The sequence below is a fragment of the Nycticebus coucang genome, chromosome 20 (genome assembly GCF_027406575.1).
Source record: "Nycticebus coucang isolate mNycCou1 chromosome 20, mNycCou1.pri, whole genome shotgun sequence".
Taxonomy (NCBI): domain Eukaryota; kingdom Metazoa; phylum Chordata; class Mammalia; order Primates; family Lorisidae; genus Nycticebus; species Nycticebus coucang.
Genome location: NC_069799.1, coordinates 60,169,177 through 60,183,310, shown reverse-complemented (window position 1 = coordinate 60,183,310; position 14,134 = coordinate 60,169,177). Strand labels below are relative to the sequence as shown.

The following is a 14,134-nucleotide window of genomic DNA, read 5'->3' as shown; positions in this document are numbered from 1 at the left end:
TAAATCTTTGTGCACTTTCCTAATTTTTCCTTAGGATAAATTTGTATAATAGAAATGGGATTGTCTTTCCTTTTGCCGATCACTCTGTAGCTGAAGAACTTGACTGTGTTGTCTGCATTGCAGGTGGGCAGAACACCTGCGTCGCTGAGTGGGAGGGCTGCTTTATGCTGCTTTTGTTCTATCATCAAATGGCAGTTATTCTTCTAGGCGTCTCCTTTTATCTTAAACAGACCAGTAATCTCAGTTTAAGTAATCTTTAAACAGGCCTTTAAAGTGAAGCGTATCACAAGCTAAGCAGGAGAAGGGTGAAGATATTGTATATGCATGCCACTTCTCCCTGTCCACCCTGTCAGGTCCCCCCATTTCGGCCTCACATCCATAAGTTCACTGCCTGACAGTTGTGCTTCAGCTCTGTGGCATCCAAGCTCTGCAACTTAGGCATATTGTTTTAGTATTGTATTATATTAATTAAAGGAAAGGAGTTAAATAACAATCAATGAATGTGATTATATTCATGTTTATTATAAAAGGATTTTACCTGTACTGGTATTCCTGATTCTAAGTAAGTGTGTTTTGTTTCAACATTTAGTTGTCAACCCACTATGCTTGTGTCCGCGCAGCAGTTACTGGTAGGGTGCTCAGAGTGGTGCAGTAGTATTTTCATTCTAGGAGACACCCTCTGATCAGAAGAAAGTTGTACCTTTTTTCCATTGTAAAGCTTTTTGACATCTGATGCTATAAGTAAAGAGGCCTTGAAATATATTACATTAGTCGCTGCCCCGCGCCCCAGCCAGCTAGCGTCTGCCGCGCCTCTCGGCCCAGATCTCACCAAAATGCCATCTCAGATGGAGCACGCCATGGAAACCATGATGTTCACATTTCACAGATTTGCCGGGGATAAAGGCTACTTAACAAAGGAGGACCTCAGAGTGCTCATGGAGAAGGAGTTCCCGGGATTTTTGGAAAATCAAAAAGACTCTCTGGCCTTAGACAAAATAACGAAGGACCTGGACCAGTGCCGAGATGGCAAAGTGGGCTTCCAGAGCTGCTTTTCCCTAATTGCGGGCCTCACCATTGCGTGCAACGACTATTTTGTAGTGCACATGAAGCAGAAGGGAAAGAAGTCGGCAGCACCGAGCAATTACTCTGCCCTGAAAAGTGTTCTCTCAAAGGATTGCTTCAAACATCTGCCCCACAGCTTCTCCCTATAGAAGGATTTCATGAGCAGATCAGGATCCTTAGAATATATACAAATAAAATCCAACTCCCATTTGTCAAGCAGAGAAGAAAAAGTTAATTAAATGCCAGATGAGCTTTTGTTTTTTACATTGTTTGCATCCGCTTGCCCTCAATAAACATAATCCTTTTTTTAGTTCCGAACTAAAAAAAAAAAAAAAGAAAAGAAATATATTACATTAAAAATTCTCCCTACCTGTTAATTCATCTGATAAAGATGTTTATGTACTTTAGTATTGATCACGGTGAGAGTGTGAGGACACCTTTGCTTTTCCAAAACTTAAGTAGAAATCACTTTTAACTCTAAGGTTGATGTTTTTTAAATCAGCTTTGCAATTTAATGATCTATTACCTCCTTTTAGCTCCCCTCTCCCTTTTTGTCTTAATTTAACTAAGGTTCCAGTGGAAATACCAATCAGATGTTTTGTATTTTGCTTTTTTCTACTTTTGCATGGAAGTGAGCTTGAGGCCTTGGATTTAGAGTGTTTATTGATAGAATGCCATCCTTCTCCTAGTGTGAATAATTGGGTGTTGGCAGGAGCAAATACTGAGCTTTCAGGCTTTTAGCTGGACACCACTAATGGTGTCACCCTTTTCTAGAAATATTTGTTGGTAGTGAGTTACATAGCAATTTATAAGCTAGTTGCATAACAGTAAGGGTTGCCATCATGTAAAAATTCTTTACTGCTATAACTCATCAAAGGTGGATGTTTGTCATGAAGGCCTTGTTTGTGAAGGTGCTCTTAAAAAACTTTTAAGAGTTTAATTCATTAGATCGGACAGGATCATATCTGTGATCCTTTCCTTCTGTAGGTTAGAAAATTGAGTCCTAACTCTGTTCGGTAATTTGCTCAAGGTCCCGCAGTTAGTTAGCAGAATCAAAACCAGAATATAATTTTAATAACGTTATACTACAAATTCTTTATACTTTGCTTTCACTTAATAACATTATAGAGTCTTTCTTTTCAAAATGCTTCCAATGGAGATAATGTATAATAGAATAAAGCATCATTGAATATTACATAATTATATATGTGTATGTATAAAATTATATAACATAAAAATAGATGAAGTTTTTATACTGTTCTAAATCTTGACCAAAGAAACAAATAGGTTGTAATCGGATTTCAGGTTAACAGAAAGTAAACTGATAATAGCTTGCACATACGGGATCTAAAATACATATTATTTCTCAGAGAGTATGGAGATGGGTCCTTCAGGAGTAATCCAGTGGCTCACCAAGGTTGCCTGAGACCCAGTCTCTCGCATCCTCTCCCCTCTGCTATTCGGTTTGTTGGCTTGGCCTTTGGGTTTGTCACCTAATGGTTCAAAGATGGCTGCCACCTAAGTATCTGTCACACAAAGATGTGACAATGTCTGAACCCAAAATAGGAGAGTGTATTTCCTCTCATTCTTTTCTATAAGAAACCTTCCTGGAAGTTTCTCCAGAGACCTTTCGGCCCTCATTGGTCACACAAACACTTGCCCAGCCTAATCCTGCAGTTGAAACAGAAATACCACAGTTAGTTTAGACCAGGCATCCTCACCATGAGCCTGCCTCAGAGCTGTCTGGAGAGTTCAACAGAACACAGATTGCTACTTTCCACCCTCAGGGTTTCTGTTTTGGTAGGCCTGGAATAGGGCCCAAAGGTCATCATTTCTAACCTTTTCCCAGAGATATGCTGACAATGCTGGCCAGGCCTGTGCCTTGAGTACTGCTTAGATTACCATAGTCAACAGGTACATCCCTGGGAGTAGGGAGGGAGTCTGGGAGCACAAGTGCCCCCGGGGTCTGCATAGTCCAGAAAAGGTTAGGCTAAAGGTGGGTGGATGACCAGTAGTGTCTGCCATGGCCGTGGGTTGCTATAGGCCGTTGGTTTTATTTTTCTTGTTCCTCGAATAGTTACTGTAGACAAGAAGCTTTAAAATGTGAATGTTGAAATATGACCACACAGCAGCATCTGTCTACATTATGTTTGCTGACTGAATTATTTGCTCAGGTGTAAACATACGTGATTAAACTTGCTGAGTCACAAGGCTGCTTTTATTAATTATTTTATTGACTAAGTATCACTTCAGCAGGCCAAGTAGGCAAGAAAAAAATATCTGATATTCATCTGGCATTTAGAAGAAAGGGCTGAGTGATCGAAACATTCATTGTTCTTCTGAGCAAGTTGTGACTAAGGAGAAACAGATTTGACTAGAGATCAGAGAATTTCACATGTCTTAGTAATTTAAACTCAGCCATGTTTAACATAGTTTTCAGACATTTTTTTTCTTAAGATTATTACAAAATGAGTTATTTTAAAATTCAGCAGCAAACAGTTTCAGGAGTAAAATTTTGTTACTGTTAATACCTAATGCCATTTTGTCATTATTACTTTTTTTTTTTTTTTTTTGTAGAGACAGAGTCTCACCTTATCACCCTCGGTAGAGTGCCGTGGCGTCACACAGCTCACAGCAACCTCTAAATCCTTGGGCTTAGGCAATTCTCTTGACTCAGCCTCCCAAGTAGCTGGGACTACAGGCGCCCGCCACAACGCCCGGCTATTTTTTTGTTGCAGTTTGGCCGGGGCTGGGTTTGAACCCGCCACCCTCGGCATATGGGGCCGGCGCCCTACCCGCTGAGCCACAGGCGCCGCCCTATTACTTTTTTTTTATAGAAGGTCTTAATTGTCCTGGGCAGATTGTCATGATGTCATCACTCACAGCAACTTCAAACTCTTGAGCTCCAGCAATCCTCTTGCCTCAGCCTCCTAAGGAGCTGGAATTACAGGTTCCTGCCACGCTGCTTGGCTAGTTTTTCTGTTTTTAGTAGAGATAGGGGTCTCACACTTGCTCAGGCTGGTCTTGACCTCCTGAGCTAAAGCAGTCCTCCCTCTTCCGCCTCCCAAAGTGCTGGGATTACAGGTGTAAGCCACTCTGTCTGGCGGATTTGTCCTCTTTCAATGTGTGAAATATTTGGAACAGTATGATAGAAACTGTTTTGGGGGGGTTTTTTTTTTTGAGACAGTCTCACTCTGTTGCCCAGGTTAGAGTGCTGTGGCATCAGCCTAGCTCACAGCAACCTCAGACTCTTGGGCTCAGGCAATCCTTTTGTATCAGCCTCCCCAGTAGCATGGGACTACAGGCGCCTGTCACAACAGTTTTTTCTATTTTTTGTAGAGATGGGGTCTTGCTCTTGCTCAGGCTGGTCTTGCACCCCTGAGCTCAAGCAGTCTGTCCACCTCGGCCTGCCAGAGTGCTAGGATTATAGATGTGAGGCACCATGCCTGGCCAGAAACGGTGTCTTGATTACAGTTATGACATTCACAGAAAAAATAATTATGTCAATCTTAAGACTTGTTTAGAGCATAATAAATATGCCTGTTTATATTATAGTAAGACTATTTGGCTGGCAGGAAACTAAGTCTTGTTTAAGTTGGGGAAGTGATTTGGGTAAAAATAAAAAATAAAAAGACAACACCTATTAGTCATCAGTACTAGCTAAGTAGAGTTCTTTAGTTTGGGGTTACCGTCTTTTTCTTTTTCTCTCTTTTTTCTTTTCTTCTTTTTTTTTTTTAATGGATAGTTAATAATGTTGCCCAGGCTGTAGTGCAGTGGTGTGATTATTGTCATTTTTCTTTCTCTTTTTCATTTCTTTCCTTTTTTATTTTTATTTTATTTATTTATTTTTTTGAGACAGAGCCTCAAGCTGTTGCCCTGCTCAGAGTGCTGTGGCATTACAGCTCACAGCAACCTCCAACTCCTGGGCTTAAGTGATTCTTTTGCCTCAGCCTCCCAAGTAGCTGGGACTATAGTCGCCCGCCACAACACCTAGCTATTTTTTGGTTGTAGTTGTCATTGTTGTTTGGCAGGCTCTGGCTGGATTCAAACCTGCCAGCTCTGGTGTATGTGGCTGGCGCCTTAGCCGCTTGAGCTACAGGCACTAAGCCTTCTTTCCTTTTTTAAAATTTTGATTTAAAACACAATCTCCAAAATTTCTGTTAACTGGCTAATTTCAAAGTGTAATGCTTCCATAATTTCGTAGTAGCTAGCTCTCATCAAAGCAGACCTTCAGTATTTTGCTTTTTTTTTCTTCAAAACAGAATCTATACTGTTGCTGTACCTGAGAATGTTTCTGGTTTGTAATTTACATTGTAGGTTATGTAACATTTATTATTTACCAGTATTTGTGTTTATTTTAGAAGTTCTTTTTTTCTTTTATTATTTTTTTTTTTTTGAGACAGTCTTATTATGTCGCCCTTGGTAGGGTGCTATGGTGTCACAGCTCACAGCAACCTCAAACTCTTGGGCTTACCTGATTCTCTTACCTCAGCCTACCAAGTAGCTGGGATTATAAGACCTCACCACACCACCAGGCTATTTTTTTGTTGTTGTTGCAACTGTCATTGTTTTAGCTGGCCCAGGCCAGCCTCGGCTTATATGGCTGGCACCCTACCCACTGAGCTATGGGCGCTGCCTATTTTAGAGTTTTCATTGCTAGTTTGAGGAACTATAATTGTTCTGCTAAGAATTATGAGCTTAGAATTCAACATAAGAGCCTCTTCCCAAATTAGAATGTAAATTAATAAGTTTGGTTTAATATTAACTTTTTAGTACCTTGCTGAAATTTTCAATTAAAGAAATCTTCCAAATTAGTATAAAATATAACCCAGGAACAAATTTTAGGAGTTTTTTTTTTTGTTTTTTTTTTTACATACCTGTCTTCTTAATGTAATAGAATCCAAATTTTCACACACAATGTTCTTTTCAGTATTTTGGTTCAGCTCCTGAAAACATTATTGTTGACCTTTATATTCAGTCCCAGCTAAATGACTAAGCACTTTGCTCATTCCAGGGAGGATACTTGGCCATCTGGTTAATCATCTTACTAAGCAAAAGCTTTTGTGCAGTAATCTTCTGTACCACATACGTTCTCACTTTTACCCTCTGAAACTAGTCAAGATTTTAAAATAACATAAATGTTAAGGCAATCAACATTTCAAAATAATGTTATAGGATAGTAGAATGCAAACATGTTTTTAAATGTATACCTATAAAGTAGCTATGTGAGGATTAATCAAGGGTTGAAATCAATGTTTGTAGTAATGTAAAAACATTTTTAAAAATTAGATAAAGAGGCCGGGCATGGTGGCTCACGCCTGTAGTCCCAGCACTGTGGGAGGCCGAGGCGGGTGGATTGCCTGAGCTCAGAGGTCCCGTCTCTACTAACATCAAAAACAGCCGGACGCTATGGTGGGCGTCTGTAATCCCAGCTACTGGGGAGGCAACAGTTGCCAAAGGAAGAACATTAAAAAAAAAGAAAAGAAACAAAAAAAGTACTTCAAACGAAGAAGAATGAACAAGCAAGCTGAAATTAAAAATAAAAATTACAAAAATTAAAAAACAAACAAACAAAAAAATTAGATAAAGAATACCCTGAAATTGCTCTTTTTGGTTTTCCTTTAACATTTTTAAAACTGGTAAGTAGAGAGCTTTAATTTATGTTGGTTTTTTATAGAATAATATGTTAATAAAAAACTATCCTCATCAGATTTACAAAAAATATAGCACATATCACATTTCAAAATTTAAAGTGGTTGCAGTTCTGCTACGATACTAACTATTGAGGTAATGCTGTATTATTTTGTTTATGGTCATTATTTTGCCATTTTTCTCCTGTCTTTCTAATATCTTGTAGATGTATTTAAATTGAAAAACGACATTCAGTGCAGTTTTTTCATGATAGTGAGCTATTGGTTGGTTGAAAGCTAAAATATTAACTTTTAAAGTAAAATTGAATGAGCTTCTTTTTTTTTGTAGAGACAGAGTCTCACTTTACTGCCCTCGGTAGAGTGCCGTGGCATCACACGGCTCCAGCAACCTCCAACTCTTGGGCTTATGTGATTCTCTTGCCTCAGCCTCCTGAGCAGCTGGGACTACAGGCGCCCGCCACAACGCCCGGCAATTATTTTGTTGCAGTTTGGCCGGGGCTGGGTTTGAACCTACCACCCTCGGTATATGGGGCCGGCGTTCTACTCACTGAGCCACAGGCGCCGCCCTTGAATGAGCTTCTTAAGTATGCTTGTGCTATTTGTATTTTTTTAATTCCTCAAAATTAAAAGTATACGTTAAAATTAAAAATATACATTAAAATAATGTATATTGATATGATAAATACAGTGTTAGAAATACTATGTATAACCAGTGGAAGAAATTAACAGTCACTGCGGAGAAAAGAACCATTATTTACATTTTGATACTCAAATATTGTAAATATTTTTCTCTCTTAGGAAGAGTTCTTTTACCACACAGTTTTTTAATCCCTCATTATATTGTCTGGATTTTTAACACATTTTTCACTCAGAATGTGTTGATTTTATTTTTTTTATTTCAGATTAATGTGAGAGTAGAAACAACTAGGTTGCAATGTTTACGTTTGTTAGGTAGAGTCCCTCTTGTAGTTGTGTCCCTTCACTCAAAATTTAAAAAGGAATTGAAGAAAAATGTTTTAAGGATAAAATGTTTATAATAGAATTCTTGAAATAATTAGCATCTTTTTTTTTTTATTTTATTAAATCATAGCTGTGTACATTGATATATTCATGTGGCATCATTCACTATTTAATTTTTTTTTTTTTTTAATTTCAGTGTGCTTGTTCATTCTTCTTTGTTTGAAGTACTCCTTTTTTGTTGATTTTCTTCTTTCTCCTGCGGTGCTGGCTGTTTTTGATGTTGTTGGTAGAGACGGGGTCTTACTCTGGCTGACTGCTGCTCATATGGGTCTTAAACCTCTGAGTTCAGGCAATCCATCCGCCTCAGCCTCCTACAGCGCTGGGACTACAGGCGTGAGCCACCACGCCCGGCCATAATTAGCATCTTTTACTAATTAAACTCTTGAGGCTGTTCAGGTAAGAAAGAAAGGCTAGGGACACTTTTGGGGATTTTTGTTTGTTTCTTTGTTTGAGACAGAGTCTCACTCTGAGGCCCTAGCTAGAATGGCAGCCGAGTCATCATCTTAGCTCACTGCAACCTCCAACTCCTGGGCTTAAGTGATCTCCTACCTCAGCCTCCCAGGTAGCATATGTCACCATACCTAACTAATTTTTCTGTTTTTAGTAAAAACGGGGTTTTGCTTCTGCTCAGGCTGGTCTTGAATTCCTGGGCTTAAATGATCCTCTCATCCCAGGCTTCTAGATTACTAGAATTACAGGGGTGAGCCATCATGCCCTACCTATGTAGAACTATCAGAAGAGATGGTCAAGGATTGTCTTGGTCATGTATCTGCAGATCTATCTAATTTAGCCACAATGCAAAGTAGCACTTTGATAGTGGTTGAGAACATGCTCAATCCTGCATGACCTTAGTGAGTTTTAGGTGAGCCAGACTGACTTTTCTAGCTGAAGCTGCTGCTCTGAAGTCTCAGCTTGGGGTTCCACTTGTTCCAGTTTGGTCTCCCTCCCTTTTCTGTTTCTCCCTTCCTCAGTAATGGTGCAGACACATTGACCAAGACTCTCTCTGGACCTTCTCCCAAGACCTCTGACCAGTTTAGAGCTGGGCCTATTCCTCAGAACCACCTTTTCCAAAAGATAGATGTCTGGTCCCATCTTAGACATTTTGGATCAGAATCTCTGGGGATGTATTTTGAAAACTCGACCCATCTCATTGTAACCATACTTTTTTGTTTTCAAACCTGTGTTCTAGCAACTCTAACATACCCTGAGGTTCAATATGCAGCAAGTTATTAACAATGAAGAGCGGGAAAGGAAGGCTGTCTACAGATTTGATTATGTAAAGAACTTTAAAAATTGCCTAATTCCATCAACGATTTACTATCATTTACTGCTGCTGCAACTAAGAGCCAGTCAGAGAAGTTTAATTGACTCCTAAGATCACATATTATAAAATGCTCATACAGAACCCAAGATCCTGATTTTTTTTTTTTTTTTTTGGTGATTTGATGTGTCTGACAGTCACCAGTTAGTTCTCATCCACGTTGACAGTCTGTAGATTTTTGAAAGTGGTAACAGGTATATCAGTAACCAAAGTATAGAGCTTGTTTGGTGAATCTTCATCTTCATTGCGTTTTGTGGATAACCACACATGGATACGTTATGGGACATTCCTTATGCCTTTGGCCCAGACAGCTTTGTTAAGCCTGGTATCAATGCGCACATCTGGAGTCCCCATCTCTTTCATGGCAAATTTCCGGATCTCTTTGAGTGCCTGAGGGGCACGCTTCTTGAAGCCCACTCCATGGATGTGCTTGTGAATATTGGTAGTGTATTCTTGAGTCACCACCTCGTTGATGGCAGACCGGCCCTTCTTCTTCTCGCCACCCTTCTTTGTGGGAGCCATTCTGCAGGGCCCAAGTTGGAAAGAACCCAAGATCCTGATTTTTATATTTACATCTAGTCTGTTGTTTTCTTGTATTCATTGGAACATTTCCTTTGTTTTTTTATGTGGATTATCTAATCCAGAACATTTGACTTGTCTCTGAACTGACCTTGTGTCCAAATGTAATTTTCTTAAATGACAGGAGATGTTCAGTGTAACCACAGACATATTTAGTGCTTATTAGTCTCCTAATCCTTGGTGGGAAAGGATGGTTTATTTAAGGATAAAAATAATTGTGTTAATTATTATTAACCTGACAATTCACGATCTTAATTTTGCTTAACATGAAACAAACCTATGGGATTAATTTTTATTAGAAAAATATTTCAGTGTATTGAAAGCTGCCTTTCTAGTTTTAGGTTATAACTCCTTACGGTAACATACCTTTAAATTAGTTTGATTTGAAGCAAGGGATTTTTGCTTTCCAGAGAAAAATGAGGTCTTAAAATAGCACCAGTGTGTGCTTAGCTTGAGTATATAAAAACAGAAGTTTTACACATTATTTTAGAAGATGCATCTTATATTATGGAAATCAGATTTGGTTGGTGGTAGCTGTTTTTTAACAGTGATATGTTATTCTGCTTGAGCCTGAAGTCTTGCCAGTATTTGTGCTGTTTTTCTGTTTTATTTTTAAACTTAATCTGAGAACTTTAATAACAGGCCTAGGATCTCCATCTTTGAGAGAAGTGGTGGGGCACCCCATTTAGTGCAGTCTCTCGCCCACTTATCTGTCACGTCCTCTTTCTGAGTCATGATAAATATGGATTATAAAATAGCCCCTTCTCATAGGATTATCGTAAGGCTAAAACGAGACAGCAGATGTAAACATTTCATACAGTGCCTGGCATATGATAAGTGTTCAGTAAGGAAATCCTACTAATATAGAAAGAACCCACTGGCTTTTTAGAAAACACCTTATGTGTGTCTTTGCAATGCAGATTTTATTAGTCAGTGTACAATTATATATAAGTGGTAATAGAAGTTATGTTTCTCAAGGAAGAGCAGACAGAGGGAAGGAGGGAGAGGGTGGGGCCTTGGTGCGTGCCACACCTGGGGACAAGACACGATTGCAAGAGGGACTTTGCCTAACAATGCAATCAGTGTAATCTGGTTTATTGTACCCTCAATGAATCCCCAACAATAAAAATTAAAAAAAATATTTTAAAAAATAAAAACTTATGTTTCTCAGGATTTCAGCCAGTTAAATAAACTAAAATTGTTATTATTTGTAGTATAAATTATATATGAGGGGTGACAATTTCAGCTTAATCACATTCAGGAAAATTAAAAAGCTTTTCAAACTCAGTTTTGCTTGTAAGTAGTTTAAGACAAGTTTAAAAGTGTTTTTTTGTTCATGTTTTTTAAAAAAATCAAGTGTTAAGTCATATGTATGTACTACACGTTGTGTTAAGTGTGTGTTACAAGTTTGTATGCCATGTACATAAGCCATCTCACTGCCTTTCCTTTTCTGTTCCTTATCATCACACCCTCTGCTGATCCATGTCATTCTTTTTTTTTTGAGACAGAGTCTTACTATGTCACCCTGGGTAGAGTGCCGTGACGTCACAACTCACAGCAACCTCACTCTTGGGCTTAAGCGATTCTCTTGCTTCAGCCTCCGAAATAGCTGGGACTACAGGTGCCTGGCACAACGTCCAGCTATTTTTCTGTTGCAGTTGTCACAGTTGCTTAGCTGACGTGGGCTGGGTTTGAATACTCCAGCCTCTGTGCATGTGGCTGGCACTGTAAGCACTGTGCTATGGGTCCTGAGCCATGTCATTCTTAAAGACTAAAAAACAAAAGCTAAAGGCAGCCACCCAGATGTTACCTTCCTTTCCTCTGTGGTCTTCTCTCTTCCTCCTTTCCTAGTCAGGCTGCTCTGAGGTATTCGTTTTCGTTTTCTCGCCTCCCATTCATTTCTTGGTTCTCTGCGACGTAGTTTTAGCCCTTGTATGAACTCTAGTTGCCCTGGCTGAAGTCACCAGTCTAGTGGACACTACTGGTCTATCTTTAGTGGCATTGAGGCAGGTCACCATTTTCTTAGTGAAACCCTCTCCCCTTGACATTCAGGATGCCATCTTCTCACCCCCTCCTCTGTTAGTATTTCAGCCGCCTTCTCCAGCTCTTTTTCTTCTGTAATTGTTGGTGTTCCCCAGAATTCTGTCATCTGCCTCAGGTGATCACTTCCACTTCCTTGGCTTTAGCTCTTAAACCCATGTGATTTTTACTTCTAGAGAATTGTCTTCATCTCCTCCCTCTCTTCTGAGTCACCTTATTTCTAGGTGCTTACTAGACATCTCCAGTTGTACACGCCCAAATACAGCACTCTCCCATCTTTGCTCACCCCGTGTCTCCAGCCCCAGCCAGTCCTCTGGACAGACCCCTGGCCCCTTTCTCCCTCTCTTTCAGTCAGTCTCGAGTTACATCAACTCTGCCTACTAAATGTCTTTTTCCTGTACATCTCCTCTTTTTCTCTGTTCCCCTGGCCTCAGTTGGACCGTCGTCATCTCTCACCGGAGATGACGGCAACAGATGATTGCTTCTGCCACCACCCAGGTTGCCACCCTTTTCCCCAAACTATCCAGTATCATTCTGTCGTGATACACTAACAGTAGAAAGGGAATAATTTCTCTCACATGTTCAGAGACTTCATAACTCCCCAATGTCTGTGTAATAAAGTTCAATCTGCTTAGGTAGGCAAATAAGGCCTTTCCTGATACTTCTCAGGGTCCAAGGTTTCTGTCTAGCTCCATCGTTGGTAGGACCGCCCCTGCATCCCACACTCCGTATGTACTGATCTGTCATTCCCTGAATACTGCGAAGCATTTCCCTGCTCTCCCTGCCTCAGCAGATTCACCTTGCCCTAAATGTTGGGGCCCTTCTAGACTTCACCCCTCTCCTTCCCACAGACAGCTCATCTCTTCTCGTTTTATGCTTTTGGAGGATTTTACTTTTATTTTCTCCAGTGTTTTGAAATTCTGTGTTACCTTTTCCCACCAGACAAAGGGGCTTTTGTCATTTTTAGAACTCCCGGTGCCTCGCCTAGTTGTGGGTATAGATAGGCATTTAACAAATGAAATGAAATATTGTTCGTGAAACTGTGGATTTTCAGAGGAGGAAGCAATATACTTGATGGAGGGCTGAATAGTTCTATGAAATATTTTTTAAAGCGGTCTGTGGGAGGAGGATTAGATTAACCTCATGTGGCTTTGGATGGCCACAGGGAGAAGCAGACTGCTGAAAATGTGTAAGATGGCAGTATCCTCCTGCCGCCACCGGCTGTGCACCTGGCAATTTGAATTACAGCTCTGCCTTGGGTGCGAAGTGTGGGCTTTTCTGGGTATTAGTTTCTTTGCTTTTTAACAGAAAAATGGAGATTATGCTATCTCTAGGATTTTAATAACCCGTAATATTGTTTTGAGGATTAAATGAGATGACACCTCAGGGTGCCTCGGCTAATGCATAGCACTGAATAATGCTTAATAAATATCTATTGCATTTGCACCGGTCTCCTGTTTCTGCATGCTTTCAGTAGAACTTTACTCTCATGGTAAATGTAAGGAATGTGTGCGTGAAAACTGACACCAGTTAAAAACAAAACAAAACAAAAGATTCACTTGCCTTTTTTCTCTCTAAAGATTTATTCATTGTACTGACGATTCTCCAGATCCTTGTATAGAATATGAGGTAAGAAACTTTATTTTCCTTTATTTTCCTTCACCTAGATAATCCTAGGTGAAGATGTTTTGAGACTTGATATTTATAATTAAATGAAATAATAAAGGTTTTTGGATTAATTTCTCTCCAGAGCCACTGAATTTTTAAATTTATGAGATACGTCAGAAACTATAAAAGAATATATGTTATGTATAGAATCTATGTGTGTATTATAAACCTACTACAGAATATGCATAGTCTTTACTAAAACACTTTATGCACCTCACCTGGCTGAACCTGATTAAGTTTCACTACCTTAGCACTTTTTATTTTGTTCACTCATTTTACAAATAACTTATGGAAGTAAGAATAAAAGGATAGTGAAAAGACAGCTTTATTAGAAATTTTAATGAGTTGAAGCATAGAAAACTCCGATTTTTATTCCGTATTTTCCTGGTTTTGAATATGTAGACAGCACACATGCACACACGCAGTGTCCTTGGATATAACCGGTCATCCACGGGAGCACACCTTTCTTTCAAGCCCTGATTCCGGTTTCAGTATACCCCAGTAGGCTCTTCCTTGCCATCATTCCTGGTGGCTCTTCTTACACTCGCATTGTCAAACCTAATGCTTTTGAAACTCGATGACAGCTCACAATTTGTTGAAAAGAAGATGGCTGTCTTTGCTTCATAATTGTATTTTTACATTTACATGAAAATTCTGTTTTTGGTTTATAATACCAATTAGAATTAGTGCAGTGATTTTTTTTTTTTGAAGCAGAGTCTCATTATGTCACCCTTAGTTGAGTGCTGTGTCATCACAGCTCACAGCAACCTCAAATTCTTGGGCTTAAGTAATT

At 39.4% G+C, this 14,134-nt stretch overlaps 2 protein-coding genes and 1 pseudogene across 3 annotated transcripts in view; 2 read left to right on the top strand and 1 right to left on the bottom strand.

Annotated features, from left to right (window-relative positions):
• Window positions 1-14,134, top strand: part of CDC123 (cell division cycle 123) — a 58,196-nt gene that overhangs the window by 24,615 nt on the left and 19,447 nt on the right. For both annotated transcript variants that reach the window (XM_053573024.1, XM_053573025.1), the window contains one exon: window positions 13,254-13,302. In XM_053573024.1, the coding sequence (XP_053428999.1) occupies window positions 13,254-13,302 (49 nt within the window). The remainder of the gene's footprint in view (window positions 1-13,253; window positions 13,303-14,134) is intronic.
• Window positions 634-1,377, top strand: LOC128572894 (protein S100-A10-like). The gene has a single exon (XM_053573031.1). It carries the CDS (start codon window positions 834-836, stop codon window positions 1,209-1,211), a length of 378 nt encoding a protein of 125 aa, XP_053429006.1. The 5' UTR covers window positions 634-833; the 3' UTR covers window positions 1,212-1,377.
• Window positions 8,985-9,813, bottom strand: LOC128572895 (60S ribosomal protein L31-like; annotated as a pseudogene).